The sequence below is a fragment of the Gymnoscopelus braueri genome, assembly GCF_963280865.1.
Source record: "Gymnoscopelus braueri genome assembly, chromosome: 16".
Lineage (NCBI taxonomy): Eukaryota > Metazoa > Chordata > Actinopteri > Myctophiformes > Myctophidae > Gymnoscopelus > Gymnoscopelus braueri.
Window position 1 is genome coordinate 35,709,457 of NC_137616.1, and position 21,494 is coordinate 35,730,950.

The 21,494-nt window shown below is 40.3% G+C and overlaps 1 protein-coding gene across 2 annotated transcripts; it reads left to right on the plus strand.

The window, feature by feature from the left end:
- The first annotated feature begins 5,545 nt into the window (after window positions 1–5,545).
- On the plus strand, window positions 5,546–20,075 carry LOC308103963 (transcriptional repressor protein YY1-like). Of its 2 annotated transcripts, none has more exons than XM_080454197.1 (5): window positions 5,546–6,412; window positions 8,949–9,111; window positions 14,374–14,434; window positions 17,415–17,573; window positions 18,661–20,075. In XM_080454197.1, exons 1-5 carry the CDS (start codon window positions 5,794–5,796, stop codon window positions 18,841–18,843), a joined length of 1,185 nt encoding a protein of 394 aa, XP_080310323.1. In that variant the 5' UTR covers window positions 5,546–5,793; the 3' UTR covers window positions 18,844–20,075. The 2 variants fall into 2 exon arrangements, with proteins under 2 accessions (XP_080310323.1, XP_080310324.1); XM_080454198.1 differs by having other exon boundaries at window positions 5,547–6,412; window positions 8,961–9,111.
- The last annotated feature ends 1,419 nt before the right edge of the window (window positions 20,076–21,494 follow it).

A 21,494-nucleotide genomic window follows, 5' to 3' on the forward strand; every position in this document is an offset into this window, starting at 1 on the left:
TTGCCAAACAGTCTGCCAAAATAGAAAACTGCTCAGTGTTTGATTTGTTGCCCCTTGACAGACTGTGTACCCCCCCCCCCTCTGTGCAGGTCAAACCAACTGTCTATCCTCCCCTGTCTGGCCAGGTTCTCCACCTGTCCAAACAAAGATGGTCTCTTGGGACAAAAGTGAACTTTTTATTCCATGTCAAAAAAACAACAACAGATCCTTAAGTCACCAGAGACTGAGAGTATTGGGGGGGGGGGACTATGTCAGTGGTTCTCAAAGTGGGGTCCGGGGACCACCAGGGGTCCTTGAGGGGGTTATGGGGGATCCTACATGGTTGTATTATACAGGTCTGTAACTCTGACAGAGTACAAATGGAACCATGTTTTGAACATATAATGACATGCCCAAAATAGGGATGCCAGCTAGGTTGAAAGTGGTTAAGAAGCGTCTTAGCCATATTAGGAATTGTATGTATGTACATACAAATTTGATATACAGTATACAGTATGTATTTAAGGTTGAGTCACAAAAGTCATTTTTTATGTTAGAACCAATGACTATGCTCCTTGAGTTAATTGTCCAATCAAGCCACAGCCAATGTGATGCTTTTCTTTTATTTGATTGGTAATTCATGTAGACCTGTGGTATTTTTTCAGTTTACACATTTTGACCGGTTTTGTTTAAGTAACACTTTTTTAATGACAATTATGGTCTCTGGGGACTTGTTTGTTTATCAAGCTTAATTCTTCTGCACTAGTAGTGAAGCAAGTTGCATTTTGTTGGATGTTTTAAAGTGTTAGGTAATCGGTATGATATCTAATGAAACCACACAGATAATTGGAGATTTTGACCTTAATAGTGGTCGAGGTCATCTGGTGCAAGCAAGCTCATGAGATGTTTTCTCAAGACATGCTCACAAAGTAATTCAGAATTACTTTAAAGTGGGGCTTTATGTTTCTGTAATTATAGGTACCAAATCATGGATATACGGTAGAAACCAAATAGACCATTATGTCAGAGAGTGTACAAATGTGTACACTCTTAGAGTTATGGTGGTCTATTGCATACCAGACTGGGGGTCCTTGGAGAAAAAAAGGAGAATCACTGTACTGGTAGCTACTGAACTACATTTCCCAGTAACTGTTGTGAATAGCTTTTTTTTCACTACTTTGAGAATGATGTAACTTTCAAGCAATTTCTTTCGCCATGTAGCTGGATAGCTTGAGTTCCATCACTACATTTTCAGTGGTACATCAACGTAAAATAGCACTGCACTACAGATGAGTTTTGAGTGCAGTTTTTCCATCACACCAAGGAGATAAGTCTTCATCTCCATCCATTTGTAGTCATATGTTTTATTCAATCACTCAATGTCATAACATGTAGGCTACTCAGCCACATTACTGACAATGAAAGTAGAAAGTGGCTTCAATGGCCGTCACCAGTCCCCACCAAGCACTATAACAATAATATTGTTCACCATTGTTGTCATTATAGTTGTGGTGTGGAATTTTAGAGTTAGAAACATTTTTTAAACTATAACTTTATAGTTATGGTGCTTGGTGTGGAAGCAGCCCGTCCTCTAGGAGCTGCTAGAGAGACTTCACAATTTTTTGTTGTTGCCTACAATTACATCACATCACATCACATCACATGCACTGTTCTCTCAGGCCTTCTTTTGGCTCAGCCTATAGTCTATACAAATAACAAATGCAAACAAACCTTTGTAAGGTCTAGTAAGAACTTTTAAGAGATCAGGAAATCATATTGAAAATGAAAGAAATGCTAATCGCGTGCTTTGACATTGTGGGGGGAATTCCCCTTTTTCTTGTGTTTGTGTTTGAACTGAGGATCTGGCCTTTAAAGCAGAAGAATATTTACTGCCTTCTTATCCTCTAAAAAGCATGGCACATGGGGGGTTTTATGTTCCACCGACACAATATTTGTATTGGCGAAGAATGTAGCTAAGCCAGAATCCATCCTAAAAGAGAATTTACACATGCTAATCCTGTTCATTTAGGGAGTTCAAACAATGGGCCTATTTGTTAGGTTGGACAGCAGCTGTCCTAAAGCTACAAAGCAGAACTTGAAGGATCACACTTGTGATGTCATTATGGGTTGTTCAACAATGAATCACAACCAAGGTGTGATTAATCATTTCCAAACTTTGTTTGTTTCAGGTTTTAGCTCCATGTCAACACTCATGAACAACCCTCCATTTCTGTGTAATTCTCAGTTGGTTGTGAGTGGCCCCGGCACCCGGGCCACAAAGTTGGTTACTCATTCACTCACTGTCAGTGGAGCATCCCCAGAATATGTCTGTTGTTGACTTGTAAGCCATACACATTATATACTTTGTTGTATTCTACAACAGATAGAGCCAAAATGTATAATCTACAAGCTCACAACGGTGATATGTTGTTGTGAGCTTGTAGAGCTATTTTTGTCTATTTAAAAAAAAAAGATTGAAGAAAATGTAATAAATTACTGTGAAAATATGCCCAAGGGGCGTTTGTTTGTGTATACAAATTAATCAAGCATTATTTCACGTTGGCAAAGCGCTCTCATTTCAACATGTATATACCTCAGGACAACAGAACAGTCAGCCATCAACTCAGCTGCTGCTGGGTTCCATCAGTCAGCGGTCAGAAGTGAGTTATGTGTCTGCATACAGTACAGAGTATGATACATATGGATGTCATGGTAGGACAGAGATCATCAGGTTTGATTTAATTTCCTAAATAATATTTGTTATAGTTGGATGTCTGTTATTGAGAGGAACAGTGTGCAGTTTCGTAAGTACTCAGTAAGTATTCAGTAAGTAAAGTAAGTAAGTAACAAGCTGCTGTGAGCTTGGCTATTCTCACTACTCTGAATGTTTTTGACATGTTTTGAAGATTTCTGCCATTAATAGGGATCGATTAGGCTATTAATCAAATATTGCTTATGTTTTTATAATCGATTAGTCCAATTAACTGTTGTAACTCTACTCACCTGCACAGGACAGCACACATCCCAAAAGCAAATCTATATATTATGTTCTGTGTGTTAATTTCACACAGTTGGGATTGCAGTTGAGATTGCCATTATGTAGGCTACTCTGTTAAAACTTAAGTGTTGAAAACCCCCCCCTGCACTGTTTCAGAACAATATAGGATATTATTCAACTGTATGTCTAGTCTGGTGGTCCATAGATGGTCTGGTCACTCCCCAAGTGGGGGGGGGTCATTTGTCAAATCAAGCCTTCGCAATGTGTTATTCTGTCCAGCAGAGGTCATCCTATACTCTTTGAGTGAGGGGAGTACTTTTCTCCATGTCCCATATGTGTGCACAATAATTCATCCTGAGGTCATACTTGTCCTGCCCCAGACCCCTTCCCTGCTTCCTCAAGGGACCACAATGGAAATAATCCTCAGGGCTTTATTGTGTTATCCTGACTTTTTTTAAATGTTGTTTTAATGTATGCTGCTGTTTTGTCTTTGTCACCAGGGATGTATGTAAAAAAAAAGCACATAGATAAGACCAACCTGAATAATGAATCAATCAATCAATCAATCAATCTATCTCTCTATCTCTCTATCTATCTATCTACATTATCTATCTATCTATCTATCTATCTATCTATCTATCTATCTATCTATCTATCTATCTATCTATCTATCTATCTTAAATACAGTAGCTAGCTAGCTAGCTAGCTAGATAGATAGATAGATAGGGTGATAGATAGGTAGATATACTATGTTACCTTGAGGACTTGAAGACTTGTGGTATTTTCCTAGAATATGCAGCTCTGCCAAGTCTTGCTGTATAGACTATTTATCTATCTAATATATCCGATTCCTATCGATTATGGTTCCCCTGTTGACTGTGGGAGAGTGAACCGGATTAAAACCTGACACTGACTGCGTGGCCTATGCTGTTTTCTCCTGAGTCATCTTCATAGATGATTTTATCTTGATTTCCTTTCCCCTGAGTATATGCAGATTACATAATTAATGTAATCTCTAAAGTACAATGGCCCTAAACAGATTAACAATGGTTGAGATTACTAGGTTAATGCTCCACTGTATGCCAGTGTAAACAATAACCAAATCTGATCAAACTATACAAAGAAGCTTTGACAGCGTAACATAAACACATGTTATTACATAGGAATATAGACAATGCTAAAGTTCAGATTTATTTTTCAGACATTGTGGGAGACATAAAAAAGAAATGGTATGGCTCCCATAGACATCATGTCAGTCACATATGAAGGATTTTTACCAACATTTGTTTGAAAAAGAAACAAATCATCTTAACAAGCAACCATTTTTATCATTTTGGGGTAGATTCTGGCTTTGACAATGCTTTCTCTTGCTCACAAATGTTGATCGGGCTGACCAGATATTATGTAAAAGTAAATAATCAAATACATAAATGTCAGGATTAAAAGCCTGGTTTCCCCTGATTCCAGCTAGAAGCAGTTTTGGTCAAGCTGCAAATGTCTCATGCAAGAGGAAGTAGGGGAGAATGTATCTGTACTGCCACCTGCAGGTCAGATAGGTTATAGAACTAATGATGAGAATTCAGATGACTGACCCAGTGTAAATGTTCTCTTTGAGGCTTGTGAATTATGATGAGAGAATTGAAGGAGAAAGTGTGTGTCCCAGATTGATTGACTAAACACTTTGTACCTTGATGCAGTCATTAAATAGGCCTACACCAGTGTCAGCCTTTCTATCAGAGTATCAGGTTTATCACTTATTTCACCAGGTACTGTATGTGTACAAACATGACACATCATCATAAAACACATTTTGAATAATAAAACATGGGATGGATGCAATTGGTCAAAAATAAATTAACACAATTTCGAAGAATACAATAAAATACAATGACATTTGGAAATGTGGATTTCTTCAATTTGAGATGCGATAAGAATAATGAATAAAAATACACAGGCTTGTTAGATTTTACAATAGAATTTAAAAAAATGAACATTAATGTGCATCTCATCGTTTGCATAATGTATATCTGGCATACTGAGAACAGTGGACCCTCCCCAGACAGAAAGATACTGCCCTCTGGGGGTCACCAAGTCTCGTCTCGCGTTATCTTAGATATGAGAGCGTAGTAGTGGCAACGAGAACTGGAGTGTGGGCAGCGTTGCCATGTCCGCTTATTTTAAGCGACTTTGGGCTTATCTTTCTGTAAAATTACTTGTAAATATTGGTGGTTGCGGGTTGCGTTTTTTTTGGGCTTGTTTTAAAAATGTAATTATTTGGGCTTGTTTCCAAATATGTTTTAATCATCGTTTAAACCAGTTGTCAAACATTTGGCACGTCAAGGACGCCCAAATGAATAAATTTCTCTGCAGACCTCCATAAACTTTCAAATCCAAATATTTCACTTTTTCTTTTCAAGATATTTTTTGAAAATAGCATATTTAGCTAGTTTAGTTAGTGCTGATGTGACTCTAGTCGCTTCTTTTGGGCTTGTTTTAATAGAACAGGTTGCTTATTTCTCTCGCAAAATCTGGCAACATTGATTGGTGCGTGGGACGGGCAGAGCAGACAGTCAGCTCAGCAGAGAGCGAGGGAGAAGACTGGAGTTGTTATCGAAGAGAGAAAGGGAAAGAAGACGAGATCGGAAGAGAGCAGGGGGCGTGTGTGTGTGTGTTTGTGTTTGTGTGTGCATGAGTGTGTGCGTGTGTGGAGGAGGGGGGTGCACGAAAAAGAAGCAAAGAAACCCGATCAACACAACAACGGCGTGCGTGAATGAGCACAGGGACAGCCAGGAGTCAAGCTGGCGGACTACAGCACCATGGCAATGGCATCAGCGGGGGACACGTTGTACATCGAGGCGGACGGCTCCGAGATGCCCGCCGAGATAGTGGAGCTCCACGAGATCGAGGTGGAGACCATCCCGGTGGAGACCATCGAGACCACCGTGGACGACGACGACGAGGAGGACGACGACGAGGACGACGATGAGGACGATGATGACGGCCAGCCCATGATCGCCCTGCAGCCGCTGGGGGTGGCGGACCACCACAACATCCACAACCTGCACAACATCCACCACCACCACCACCACCATCAGGAGGTGATCCTGGTGCAGACCCGGGAGGAGGTGGTCGGCGGGGACGACGATGACTCGGAGCTGCACGGCGGGGACCCCTACGAGGACCAGATCCTCATCCCGGTGCCGGCCCCCGGCGTGGAGGACGAGTACATCGAACAGACTCTAGTGACGGTGGCCGCCGGGAAGAGCAGCTCGTCCTCCCGGATGAACAAGCGGGGAGGCGGCGGCGCCGGGAAGAAAGCGGGGAAAAAGAGCTATTTGTGCAGCAGCGCTGAGGCCGGAGGGAGGAAATGGGAGCAGAAGCAGGTGCAGATCAAGACTCTGGAGGGGGAGTTCTCTGTGACTATGTGGGCATCGGGTGAGTTATTCTGCTTCTGTCAGATCAGTCTGGTTCTATGATCATCTCTCTGCCCCGCATTGTTCACCGCTTTCGGTCGCGGGAGCATGAGGCCTTGTTGCAGGGCGTTGTCCTTTCCTGCACCAGACTAATTCCTGGAAGTAGAAACCCACCCCCCTAAAATATCGCACGTTTTCGACGCAGAAATGTGTGTTAAGTGTTAGAGTGAAATGTTTTTGTTTTGAAGGGAGGCCATGTTTTAGTGTGTTGCTGGGCGCCGCCATATTTTCTCCCCGAGACTCTTATAAGTATGGCGGCGGCCCGTCAAACATGGCGCCCGGGCCCCGGTCAGGGTAGTGATGGCGGTGCGCGTGGTGGTGAGGTGCGCACACTGCTGCTGCAAGGCCGCAAAGTACTGGCGCAACAGCACAGACTGCATGCAGACGTGCACGTTTCAGCTGTACATGGTGTTGGGGGTGATACGGAATATTGTTTTTTTTTTTAAAGAAAATGTGTGGCTTTTTGTTTTGGAGGGGTTTTTTTACGTTTAGCAAAGAGCTGGTTGTGCTGGCTGGCAGCAGACGCACTGACCAACGTTGCCAGATTTTGGGAAATAAGCAACCAGGTCTATGAAAACAAGCCCAAAATAAGCGACTATTATGGGCCCAATGAGCACTTTAAACCAATATACTGTACATCGGCTATTTTCTAAAAATCTTGAAATAGAATGTGGAATATGTGGAAGATTTTTGATACATTCTAACAACACAAATCTATCACAAAACGTTTTCAGATGGGGTTTAGGGGACACATGCATATTAATTTGGGGGTCCATGACATGAAAATATTTCAGAACCACTGGTTTAAATAATAATTAGCCCAAATAAGCAACTGCACTTAAGAAACAAGCCCCAAAAAACCGCAACCACCAATATTTACAAGCAACTTTACAGGAAAAGAAGCCCACAGTCGCTTAGAATAAGCGGACCTGGCAACACTGGCACTGACGTTGTTGTTGTGCGTGTGTACTGTGTATGGGTCTGTGCTGCACAGCTGCAGACATCCGATCCATTCATGGATTTAATGTTAAAGTATTGCAGCATGAGACATCTGGTTGCACGAAGCATCTGTTGATTTTCCTTAAAACGTTTCCCTTTTTTTTTTAAATAAGTGTTTTTAATGATGAAAAATATAACCTTTAAAGTTAAATCGTTAAAGGGATATTTCACTTAAAAACACTTATGGGGTCATTTTAACATCTATTGAGGATTTTGAGTGCACCCCAGACAGTTTATAAACACAGCACCACAGCATCCATATTGTGGGGAAGGCTTTCACTGAAAATAGAAGATCGACAAGTTCATCGGCTATTTTCATCCAAAGCTTTCCCCACAATAACACACAATAGAAAGGACACTAGTATTGAGCCCAGAGGGACTCTGTTTACCCACATGGGGTTTAAGTGGTTACATTGCTCGTTTCAATATTTAGATACTGGACATTCATTAGGTCAGACACGCCCCCTCCTGTATGAACCTATGATGAGCCCATTCAACTTCAACCTTCATTTTAACCATGTTAAAACACTACTTCTCGGACTGTTGTGTCCATCCCAGACCGTTTTTACGTTACTTCATTCAATATTTAGATATTTATTTGATCAGACACGCCCCCTCATATGCAGTGGTGTAAAGAAACTAAGTATATTTACTCAAGTACTGTACAATTTATACTTCTACTTCTACTCCACTATGTCTCAAAGGCAAATGTTGTACCTTTACTCCACTACAATTATTTGAAAACTTAAGATATAGTTATTTTGTAGATTTGGTTTATTATTACAAAACATACAGTAACCACTTCAACCCTATATACAATTCGGCCATTTGAAAATAGCAGATCTACAAGCTCACAATGCATCGCATTGTAGATCAGCTATTTTCAAAAGATTTGTATACATTTTATACATTTGAAAACTTGGGACATTCTGCATAATGGGTACCTTTTTACTTTTGGTACTATAAGTACCCTTTGAATTCCGGACTTTTACTTGTAACAGAGTGTTTCTACATTGCATTATTGATACTTTTAAAAGTAAAAAAAATGTACTTTTTCCACCACTGCTCGTATGTAATCGTATTGAACTTCAAACTCAATTTTAAACTAAACACACGCCCCTGCTTCTGGTGACTGATGTTGTCCTCCTATAATGCATGAGGGGCTGTATATTTTCCATCGTTTTTAAAACTGATAAAAAAAAATCTATTTGAATCAGTCACCAGAACCAGGGACATGACAAGTTTAAAGTGAAATATCCGGACTTACTTTAATCAGCTAAGCCCCTTAACATTTATAGACAACAGTAGCTAGTACTGTCTGTTTTTCAATTGGTAAAAAAAAAAATGTTTAAACAAAAATGCTTTATATGGTGATTTTTCTGCTATTCATGAGCTTATAGCTAATGCTGTTGATAAGAATAAATAAATATGTGCCCCCCCGATTTGTAGAAGGGGAAATGTCACTACATTATCGGTTCAGTCTCTACAATGTTCCCTAGATAAATATAAAGACATCGACCACGAGTCGGTGGTAGAAGAGCAGATCATCGGGGAAAACTCCCCCCCTGACTACTCAGAATATATGACCGGGAAGAAGCTGCCCCCTGGTGGAATCCCTGGGATCGACCTGTCAGACCCCAAACAGTTGGCCGAGTTTGCCAGGTGAGTGTGTGTTTGATCTGGATAATGTGTGTGTGTGTGTGTGTGTGTGTGTGTGTGTGTGTGTGTGTGTGTGTGTGTGTGTGTGTGTGTGTGTGTGTGTGTGTGTGTGTGTGTGTGTGTGTGTGTGTGTGTGTGTGTGTGTGTGTGTGTGCTCTTGTAATTCTATCTTCATGTGGACCAGATGTCAAGAATGGGGAGGTGAAGCAAAGTGAGAACATTTTTGCCACAGTTCTCACATTTCTAAGGGACTATCTTAGGGTTGTCTTATGTTAGGGAAACCATTAAAGGTAGGGTAAGGGATATTTTTGGGTTAAAACAAAAAGTATTTTGTTAAAAGGTTAACGCACTATATTCTGAGAGTAATCATTGCTATAGAGTATTTTTTCAGTAACAGGAGTCTCCCCGTCTCTCCAGCTCTTTAATAAACAGAAAATACATTTTCCGGTAGGTGTCAAAATCTCAGCCAATCAGGAGAAAGTACCCATTTTTAAGCTTCATTTTTATAGTGTTCCAGTTCCAATTTTGCCTGCTAATTTCTTAGTGTCATCACTTCCAATTTCACTTGTTTAATCTATATCCTGATTGAGTTCTCTATACTGATAAGATAAAATTGGAAATGAAACTGAAACGAAAATGCATTTTCTGTTTTATAAAGAGCTGGAGAGACAAGGAGACTCCTTTTACTGAACAAACACTCTACTATAGCAAATGAGTACTATCAGAATATAGAGCTATTTATTGTATTTAACACTTATTTTAACCAAAGAAAATCACTTACCCTACCTTTTAAGTTTAGCCATGTGGTGAGGATTTAGTTGAAGCTTTAATTTGTCGAAGGAGATAGTATAGTATAGTATTACAGATGTATGTCTAATAAGAGAGATACTATGATTGAGATGTCAACACATCTGGTTTTATGCTACCATTAAATGTCAGACTGAAAATGATGTCCCTCATTTCTGCACAAATGTGACTCACTTAGAGTTTTTTGAATATATCTCACTTAGAAAAGAATAGTATACATTTTATTGGCAACAACTAATAGCACAATATCACCAATTAAACTCGCCCAATTGGATTAATCACAAAAAAGGCCAAACGGTTCATTCCATTGTGGTCCATTCATATTACTTGACCATAATTCATGTGGTGGGATAGGGTTTCCCACCCCCTATAACATGAGAGCAGTTAATATTGTCATTTAGGGCTGCAACCGATTTATTTACATAATAGATTCATCTGTTGATTCTTTTTTTGTTGTTGTTTTATTAGTCTACAAGTTATCTGATCCCAAATAGACATTTTGAAATGTCTTAATCTACTACAAGTGCAATTCCCAGCTGTCTACAACTAGCAGCCAGCTGGCTGCTACTAGCAAACCAAGCTGCTACACAGACAAAACAAACAACTCTACTACTGAAGGCATTAGATCAATGAGTCTCAACCTTTGTAATCGTATAGACCCCCAGTTTGATATATCTTAGGCCACGAATGCCCATTTGATCTTAATCTTCCAATACAACCTTCTCCTTGCCTCCATGACCAAGCTCCACACCATGTGTGACTGGGCTTTCTGCTCTACCGCACCACAGTCCACTGATGCTTTTAAAAATGGATAAAAAAAACTTGTTTACCTCGTTTTTCTTTATCCTAGTAGGGTCCCATGTAGTTGTTTGATTGCCTTTGCTGTTTTTATGCCAATATTTTTAAACCCTGTAGCACATTGAGGTTTGCGAAAATGAAAAGTGCGTTATAAATAAAATGTATTATTAATATTATTAATCTCAATCTACACTGTAAACTCCTCAGTGTTATTGTAACTCTTGAGATTGTACAAATGCTTCCTAACTCCTGGAACCCTGTTATTCTTTTCTTTTTCTTCATTCTTTTTCTTTTCTTTTGTTACCTTTTTTAAGGCAATCGTGTTTTTAAATTTGGTAATTTGTTTTATAGTACTGTTCAGTAACTTGCCAAATAGTCTTAAAAACCCTACATGAAATGCAATTATGATAAGATCATGGATCGTGATCCTGCCTGGGAAAGAAATCGTGGCTTAATATGTTTTCGCCCACCCCTAGGCATGTTCTCAGTCTAATGTAATAATTAGGCCCTGATATCATGCCAAATGCATTGCAAATGCTTTCCAGACATTAAATGATGACATTAACATCCCAGGTCGGTCCAAAAGTATCCTGGACGCTTCTGGCATTTGGCGGCATTACCAGATGGCCAGTCTGGTCATGTCATGTCGTGTTATGTCCTTTATTCCCCTAAGGGCTACTGGTCAAGGCTGTAAATAAAGGTCCTTTGGTCAGAAACTCACACAAACAGGCTTTTGTACTCTCACAGATGACATTTGCTCATTAGATGCCACAGATTTTAAAATGGTTTTAACTAATTTAATTTCTGAATGGGATCCAGTCCACAATGTTTTGACTGCTCATAACTGCACTAATATTTTCAGTGATAACTATGCATGTTTGTGTTGAATGTGTGTCGAGACACTAGTTTACGCTTATAGTAGGGGGTACTAAGTGAAAAATCGTTACGCGGCGGATAAAAGCATGAAATTTGATACAGATGTCCCTTGGGTCATCCTAAAACATCCTAGAAGGGGTGCCCAAAAAAATCTTAAACAGGAAGTGAGTTATGGACAAAATCCAAAATGGCCACCTAAACTGTTGACCGTTGACTCAAAAGACACCAAAATACTCTCCAAAAAGCATAAAATGTGGCACACATGTCCTTTGGGTCATCCTAAGACATCCTAGAAGGGGAGCCCAAAAAAATCTGAAACAGGAAGTGAGTTATTGACCAAATTGAAAATGGCCGCCTAGTGTTGTCGATTGACTCAAAAGACAACTAAAGAATCTCCAAAAAGTATTAAATGTGTCACACATGTCCCTTGGGTCATCCTAAGACATCCTAGAAGGGGTGCCCAAAAAAGTCTTCAACAGGAAGTGAGTTATTGACTAAATTGAAAATGGCCGCCTACAGTGTTGGCGATTGACTCAAAAAGCCTAAAGAATCTCCAAAAAGTATACAATTTGGCACATATGTCCCTTGGGTCATCCTAACACATCCTAGAAGGGGTGCCAAAAATAATCTGAAACAGGAAGTGAGTTATTGACTAAATTGAAAATGGCCTCCTACAGTGTTGAAAGATGATGCAAGATACCTACAGAATCTCATAAAAGCATGAAATGTGGTACAAATGTCCCTTGGGTGATCTGAACGCATCCTACAAGGGGTGCCCAAAAAGGTTTTAAACAGGAAGTGACCACCTAAAAGCAGTTGACACAAAAGAAAACATAAGGGGACGTCATAAAAGTGTATAATTTGGTACGTACATTGAGTGCTTCTTAATATATCCTAGAAGGGGTTATTTATTTGTTTGCTTGTTTATTAAACTTTTTAGGAAGGGACCATGTTGAAGAAATTCTAAATGGCTGTTTAAACAGTTGACCATGGCAGTCTGCATATTATGCAGACTCAATACGACAGGTTATGCAGTGCATAACTTGCCGTATTTTGTAGTCTACCTTCTGTTTTCATTTCTACATCACTTATTTATTTTACTTTCTGCATAATTTTTTTATTGTACTCTTTGAATCTTCTTTATTTATCTAACTCTCTGCATATTCTCATTTATTTTACTCTGCATCTTATCTTACTCTGCATATTCTTATTTTACTCTCTGCATCTTATTTATTTTGCACTCTACATCTTCTTGCTTGTTTTACACTCTATCTTCTCATGTATTTTCTTCTTGATCATTACTGTTTTTTTGTGATTAGTGTTTAGTAACTACATGTATTCATGTGTGCCATTTCGCAATTACCAGCACATTGGCATAATGCTCTGCAAGGTAACCCAGCATCCCGGCATCTACACTTTCTCGAACAGAAGGGCTCAGCTTTGCAGCCACACTTGAGTTCTCTACAAACTTAAGCAGCCTCTGGCAAGAGTGTCCATAAAGGTGTCCACGAATCAGCGACTTTAATTTATTTGTCAGGAGATGGTAGAGATTGCATAGCTTTCAGGCTTCTGGACCAAATTCTAGATTGGCTGCTCGATTTGAATATTGTAGCAGTGCAGCCCGTGTGGGAGGAGTGTTTTCCATTGAGAGACTATTCAAACTTTTTTTGGCACCCCTTAGGATGCATTCAGATCACCCAAGGGACATTTGTACCAAATTTCATGCTTTTATGAGATTATTTTTTATGAGTGTCTTTTGCATCATCTGTCAAGACTGTACACAGCCATTTTCAATTTAGTCAATAACTCACTTCCTGTTTTAGATAATTTCAGGCACCCCTTCTAGGATGTCTTAGGATGACCCAAGGGACATGTATGCCATTATGAGATTCTTTAGTTGTCTTTTGAGTCAATCGACAACACTGTAGGCGGTCATTTTCAATTTTGTCAATGACTCACTTCCTGTTTAAGATTTTTTTGGGCACCCCTTCTGGGATGTCTTGGGATGACCCAAGGGACATGTATGCCAAATTGTATGCTTTTATGAGATTCTTTAGTTGTCTTTTGAGTCAATAGATAACACTGTAGGCGGCCATTTTCAATTTTGTCAATAACTCAGTTCCTGCTTAAGATTTCTTTGGGCACCCCTTCTAGGATGTCTTAGGATGACCAAAAAGACATGTGTGCCAAATTGTATGCTTTTATGAGATTCTTTAGTTGTCTTTTGAGTCAATCGACAACACTAGGCGGCCATTTTCAATTTAGTCAATAACTCACTTCCTGTTTCAGATTCCTTTGGGCACCCCTTCTAGGATGTCTTAGGATGACCCAAGGGACATATGTGCCAAATTTTATGCTTTTTGGAGATTATTTTGGTGTCTTTTGAGTCAACGGTCAACAGTTTAGGTGGCCATTTTGAATTTTGTCCATAAGTCACTTCCTGTTTAAGATTTTTTTGGGCACCCCTTCTAGGATGTTTTAGGATGACCCAAGGGACATCTGTATCAAATTTCATGCTTTTATCCGCCGCGTAACGATTTGGCCATTTTTTGTGCTTAGTACCCCCTACTATTATTTCCATCGTTCGTGTGTGTGTGTGTGTGTGTGTGTGCATAAGTGTACTGCCCTCTTGAAATCTCTGCATAAACCTTCACACACAACACCACCTGGACATTACTTTTATAACAGGGACGTTGATCTGGATGTCTTAGTTTAAAAGGATAGTGTTGGTGGTGTGTTTGTTTGTGTTTGACTCATGTTAGATATGCTTTTCCTCCACCACAGAATGAAGCCAAGGAAAATCAAAGAGGACGATGCTCCCCGGACGATAGCCTGCCCTCACAAAGTAAGTGTTATGCCCTCTCCCGTCTTCTCAGAGAAACATTCCTGCCACTTGGCTGGAATCTATGGCCATGAGATTGATAGCCCTCCAGAGGCTTTCATAAAACCTTATGTTGCTGCTGCCTTATTTGAAGTATATATGAGAATTTCTTAAATGACTACTTCATCTTTAATTTGTTTGCTAATTCCTGTGGACTGCCCTTGAACTTGAAATGCAAAAGAAATGTTGTGTTTGATGTGAACTCTGTGTGTATTTACCTCTATATCTATCTATAAGATAAATAGCCCGGGGCAAAACAAGCTCCAGTTCGGCCCAATGTATTTTTTTCTTCTCGGTTTCTATCAGTTGCAGGCTGCCACTGTCTGCCCTGGATGAACCTCCCTGCCTGAGCAGGGCTCCAGACTGCAGCCCACATTAGTATGCGAGTTAAAAATTTCACGTGATTGCATTTGCGTATGGATAAATCGAGCGATGGTTAATGCAACTTGCATTAGCCATCGCTCTGTTGATGTATCCTTACCTGCACTCTTCTTGCCTGCACTTTCACCATCAAGGTGCGTGTATGTAGTGGCACTGATGATGAAACACGTGTAGCAATCCTTCTGTCCTTTTGAAGCGACCATCGTCAGTTCTTAGACTAGATTTAACACAAATAATCTCTAGAAGAAATGCTTGTTTCTATGTATGGACAAGTACAAAAGCACGCACATCCGAAATGCAAAAAGCCAGATGCTGGACAGAAGCAAACACCAATGAAAGATAATGGGTCATGCTCCAAAACATAAAAGTTTTATTACCACCTCGTAGCGTGACGTTTCGAGCCTAGTGGCTCTTCCTCAGACTCTTGTTTCTATGTGGGACACACACTGCTTTTTTTGAAACAGTGAGGCATGCTCGAATGAACCCTCCTTAGATCCTACTCGGACCAGAGCTGCAATTGTGCTGGCTAGAAAACAATCATGGGTCATATTCGTGTTGGAGATTAGATCAGAGGTCTCCGCCTACTGACAAGTTCTGGTGATATCTAAATTCAGTGAATGGGCTCAAACTGGGTGGAATTTTTTTGCAATGTAAAAAATAACAGCATCACGGAACCAGTGCAAAGACTTTAGAGCATTCCTTCCTTCGTATGGGTAGGGCTGTCACGATTACAAATTTAAGTTGACGATTAGTTATCATACAAATAATTGTGTTTTTGACGTTGAAAATGACATTTCTGTTTGGCTTTTAGGCTTTGAAGTTGCACATGGCAAATATGACGCATAACCTAAATACACAAAGAAATGACTGACCTATTTAATAACTGTATGCTTTTTTTCTTTAATACTTAAAACAAAACATTAATAGTGGAAATAGCCGATCTACAAGCTCACAACGCGTCGCATCGCGACGCGTTGTGTGCTTGTAGATCGGCTTTTTCCACTATTTTTTAAAATGTTTGAAAGTATGAACCTTTTTCAACATGGATACGATTCTGACAAAATAATTGCCATTATCCCAAATAATTGCGATAAGACGATTATGTAATAATTGTGACAGGCATACCTATGGGATGGTATAGGATTGGTTTTCAAAGCAGTGGGCGTAGGTTAGTTACTGATGGTCTTCTCCGGCATGCGAGCCCATTCTTTGAATTTAGATTTCCCCAGATGTATCAGTAGGCGGAGATCTCTGATCGAAAACACAAAAGTACTGTAATATTATTAACAAGCAGAACGTTAAGGAGGACAGTGGGCTTTGTGTTTTATATGTAAACTCCAGTTAAAAGTTTCCTTTTTGTTTTTAACACATCGGGTGCCGAACACGGTCTGGACCGTGTTTTCACAGAGTAGCGCATTGGTGCCGAACACGGTCCAGACCGTGAACTATGTGTTTTTGTTTTTTTCGTTTTTCTCCACACGGGCGGGGCTAGAGCAGCTCTGGGAGTACCCATTGTGATCCTGAGAAGGATCGGCCAGATAGATCACCGGAAACAAAAACATGGCTCCCATCCACTTCCTGTCTATTTCCTTCTTTAAAACGCCTATATCTCCGAATCTGTTTCCGGTGGGGAAAACCGGTCATGCGCGATGCGCGATCCCCCCCATTGTAACTCGCGAGTGAAATGTTATCGTTCCAGGCTGTAGCCAGGGTCATCGCGCTACATGAATGGATGCTTTTTTTAACATGGATTTGCTCCTCGTGGAGTTTAGAGCTTTAAACATGAAAGCGCAGTCAATGGGGAGAATGCTGGCACCCAACGTAAGTTGTTATGAAAAAATGCTGGCACCCAATGTGTTAATAGCTTGGCTTTTAAAATAAACCAAAAGCTTTGCACTGAAACCGTTGGCTGATAAAGAAACAACTGCACAATGACAAGACAGTGGAAAACATTTCCAGAAAGACGGATGACTGTTTTACTTTTATTTGAATGTTGTTCACCTTGAAGGTTCTGTCCATACAGAGCCGGTTGGCTTGTCCGCTCGCTGTGTTCCAAGTATGCAAGGACACTACATACAATTCAATTTGTCTCCAGAGGGGAAGTTGGCTGCGCAACAGTATAAACAGTAGATGAAATCAAATACCAAAAGAACATAATAAAAAGTAAAACTATACGTGCTGTTATGTTTTGCTTTTATTTGATTAAAACACCATTATTATTTCACTAGGAAAGCTTACTTTTCATTTGTATGTATATTTAAGTGAACTCACTTTGTTTGCCATGTATGTCACATTTATACAGGGAATTGCATTTGGTGGTGTTTTTCTCCACAATACAAATTTAATCAACTGCATCAAATTATCAATAAAATGAAACCCATTAATTTAAAGAATGCACATATTTTCAACATTTGTACATTTTACAGTTTTTTTGTTTATTTTTTTGTCCCCCCCCTGGCTTTTAGTATCTCCTCTCACATGGTTACTTTGCTTTTTGTTTGTAGCTCTGTGCACTTCTGTTGGCACACCGACTAATGTACCTTTTTCTTTATTTTGGGCCCAGGGTTGCACGAAGATGTTCAGGGACAACTCCGCCATGAGGAAGCACCTGCACACCCACGGACCCCGCGTGCACGTGTGCGCCGAGTGCGGCAAGGCCTTTGTGGAGAGTTCCAAACTCAAACGTCACCAACTGGTTCACACAGGGGAGAAACCCTTCCAGGTGCGTACCTGGACAGACAACCCATGTGGACTAAATATTGAATCAAGCAATTAAAAAACTGTCTGAGGTGCACACAAAAGCCTTGAGTAGACTGACCACATAAGTGTTTTAAAGTGAAACACCCCAAAACTTTAAAAACATCATCATAGCAGAAAATACACTGAGCTTGTAGACCAGCTATTTTTGCTATTTATCTTACGACAAAGTAAATATGGCTTACTCTGAGTTAACGTTTCTTTGCAGTGTACTATCTAGGGATGTTGAGTTCTTCAAAGTAACAAGGATACAAACATCAAACCTAGCATCTTTCTAAATAACTTTCTTAGCATTTGTGTTCAAGCAAACAGAATGTCTATGTAAATAACATAGAGTATAAGCAGAGCAGAGAACAAGCAGATCTACATAGTATAACTAGGTCTATCTGGCTTTGCAGTCAAAGATGTAGCATATTGTTTTACCCTGAATTTGCCCCTGAGGCATTCACCGCATTACAATGCTCAAAACACCATGATTGCTCAAAGTAATTTGGGAAATGAGTTGCCTTGAGCACTTCAGGAAGAAGGAGAGCTGCTGCGACAATGGCTGTCGGATTTTAATTTAGAAAGAATGCCTTTCAGTGTGTTTTGCACTTACAATAATTAAGTTAAAATAATTAGTATTTAGAAAACAATTAGTAGGGGCAGCACCGTTTTAATAACCTCACTCAGTCAAATGGAAGAAGCTTGCGACACACATTTTGTTTCACAGCGTACTTGCATCTGAGACTTCGGGCGCAGAATCGATGACAGACGGAGTTTCATTTTTTCAAGCTGCTAGGCAGGTGATTGGATGATCCCGCCCCTAGCAGCCGCTGATTGGTTCGTATGCGCAGCGGTTCGGGCAGCTTTACTCTGTGAGCAATCCCAGACCCTCCTTCCTGAAACCAAATGCAATGCAATGCATGAGATTTCCGGAAGGAGGGGGTGTTTACCAGGCTACCGTTTTAATGGACTAGTCGACATTCCGCACTCATCCCTAGTTCTGTCACATCAAAATTCTCTGATGCTAACCACTGAATAATCCCCACGCCCTTGTCTTTTCCTTCCAGTGTACCTTTGAGGGATGCGGGAAAAGGTTTTCTCTGGACTTCAACCTGCGCACTCACGTGCGGATCCACACTGGAGACCGACCGTACGTCTGCCCCTTTGACGGTTGTAATAAGAAGTTTGCCCAGTCTACCAACCTCAAGTCTCACATCCTTACACACGCCAAAGCGAAAAACAACCAATGAGAACCCTGCAAAAAAAAAAAAACACCGGCCACAAGCCGTGCACGCGCACACTCACACACACATACACAGAATAAAAACCCATCCTAGCAACACCTGTGAAACCTTGCTTTGAAAAACTGAATAAATGATTGAGACTTTGGGGAAAATAGAAGGATTTAAAAAGACTTGAGATGGCGATATCAGCCAGTTTTCCTTCCTTCCCTCCCCCCACTTCTGCTGTTGTATTGGCTGAGGAACACTGACTCCCCCAAAGACCCCCTCTTCCACCACAGTACTTTTCTCTTCCTCCAGTGGCGCTCGGTTGCCAGAAGATGGAACTCATGGACACACATCAGAGACTATTATTTCTACCGCACAGCCGTGTGAGAGAGAGAGAAAGAGGAAGAGCAATCTGTCATGTTTTTGGTTCTCCTTGTCCTTTCACGTTTTAAGTTAATTTTACTGCCTCTCTTCTATGCTCCTTTCCTTCAAGTGTGCATATTGTACACTTAATCTGGGCTATGTTTACTAAAATTGTGATTTTTATTTTTTCGTATCCTGCGTTGTATATGGGATCCACACCCATGATGACATGAAAGGCATCGGCGTTGAGGTGACTTTCACGCTTACACACAAGCTGAAAAGGAAAAAATATATATTTGTTTGCATTTCCATACCTACTTTGGTTGTATTTTTTTCCTCTAACCACACAGAATAATCGTGTATACTTGTATTGTATGGCTGTATTGGTATTATGTAGAAATTAGAGGTGTGATTCAAAGTGTTAACCGATTAAACTTTTAGTCATTGAGTTGCTTTACCTTTTTCTATGGACTGTCTTTATGCAGAGAAAATGAGTAGTATGAACTTTACTCAGAGCCTGTCTCAGGTTCAAGTACCTGAAGAAAACATAATTAACCACTTTATAACCCTGGCGTCCCTATTTCGGGCATGTCATTATAGGCAAATATGTTCAAATAATTAAAAAAAATCAAAATGTTCAAAAATAGCCGACCTACAAGCGCACAAAGTGTCACATCGCAACGTGAGTTTGTAGATGGGCTGTTTTCACTATTCGTCATACGACAAAGTATATAGGGCTTATGTGGTTAAAACTGACAGCGTGACCATCACCTTCTTTGTTAGAATGTAATGTACAGGTGTCGACCATTAACTTACTTTTGTTGATATTTACACTCATGTATCTCAATTGTCCACAATAAAAATGGGTCATTTGAATCCTCTCAAAATAGCCAGTTACGGTTTTGTCTGATTTTTTTTTTGTTGTTTTGTGAAATAACATTCATTTTGGATATTAACCACTTAAACCCTATACTTAGTTAACCAAAGTCCCCCCAAGGATCTATACTAGGGCACCCTGCCACCAATCTTCACTGAAAATAAGCGAAAATTCAGCATTTCTCACAACGTGACACGTTGAGCTTGTAGACCTGCAATTTTTTGTTAAATGTTTGCCCCAGAATAAGGACGTAAAGGTTCAAGTGATTCAAAGATTTCCCATATTTCATTATCACTGCAGCTAATGAGAAGACTGCTGCAGTGATAAGCCTAGCGGACTATTTGATCCTGAATGCTGATGACAAGATAAGCTTCACTTATTCTTCCTAGATTGAAAGATCATTGCATTTTAAAGCTGTAATCCGAAAATGTCATGTCCTACCGGGGGATCTGAACCCGGGTCTCCTGTGGGAGACTACATTTGTACCACTCTTCAAGACAGAATCCCTGTGTCACTCATGAGCTTCAGGCAGTACTTGTCAACCACTTAAGTGTCCTATCCGACACTTTTCCATTTCTCAATGGAAAAGTAGGGAGACCACCTCCAACCACTGCAAATGTACTAATTAATATTGTATAACACACTGCAATGCCGTTTTGGCTTCATGTAAAGGGTTTTTATTCATTAAAATAAGTTCTGGATTACAGCTTTAACATCTTGTAATGATGAGAGTAGAAGTAGGATATCATGAGAACACAGACAGATATTCTTATACAACTGACTTTAATGGCTGTAAGAAAAGAAAAAAAAGTATTCTCAGTCCAATTTAGAACAGCACCCTTTCTGCAAACTGCCCAAAGCTTGGTGGAATGTATTCCCCTTCCCTTCACCTGTGTGTCTACTCTGTACTAGCAAATTGGAATTTTAACTCCCTCACTTTTTTCTCATTTTCTGCTGAGACAGCAGGATTAGTGCGCAGTCTAGCCCAATGTCCTGCGGAGATCCAGCTTCCTTCCAGGATGGATTTTTTAATTGATCCGCTTCAACCCTGCTGTGCTGACTGTGAATTCCTCATAGAGGGAACTTTCACTGCCCCCTGCTGGAACTAGGTGGCACAGACGTCGGCGCTGTCCGTGGTGCTGAACCAGTCCATTGATCATTATAGAGGGAGGCAGGTCGTCTATACACTGTGATCAAATGGCAGGTTAAACTGCGACAGTTTTGTAACTGCAGCATTTGTAGCGTGACCCGCTGCCTGTCTGAGAACCACAGTTAATTATCGGGTCTTTTTCTTTTGTCCTCTTTTCCCACTACCACCATCTCTCTCTCTCTCTCACACACACACACACACACACACACACACACACACACACACACACACACACACACACACACACACACGTTTGTATTACTATACTTGTGAGGACATCAC

Excerpts from the sequence above, each read along its gene's own strand:
- LOC308103963 (XM_080454197.1), top strand. The coding sequence starts at position 5,794 with ATGGCAATGGCATCAGCGGGGGACACGTTGTACATCGAGGCGGACGGC. Across the intron at positions 6,413-8,948 it reads TGTGACTATGTGGGCATCGG|ATAAATATAAAGACATCGAC; the intron begins GTGAGTTATTCT and ends AATGTTCCCTAG. Across the intron at positions 9,112-14,373 it reads CAGTTGGCCGAGTTTGCCAG|AATGAAGCCAAGGAAAATCA; the intron begins GTGAGTGTGTGT and ends CCTCCACCACAG.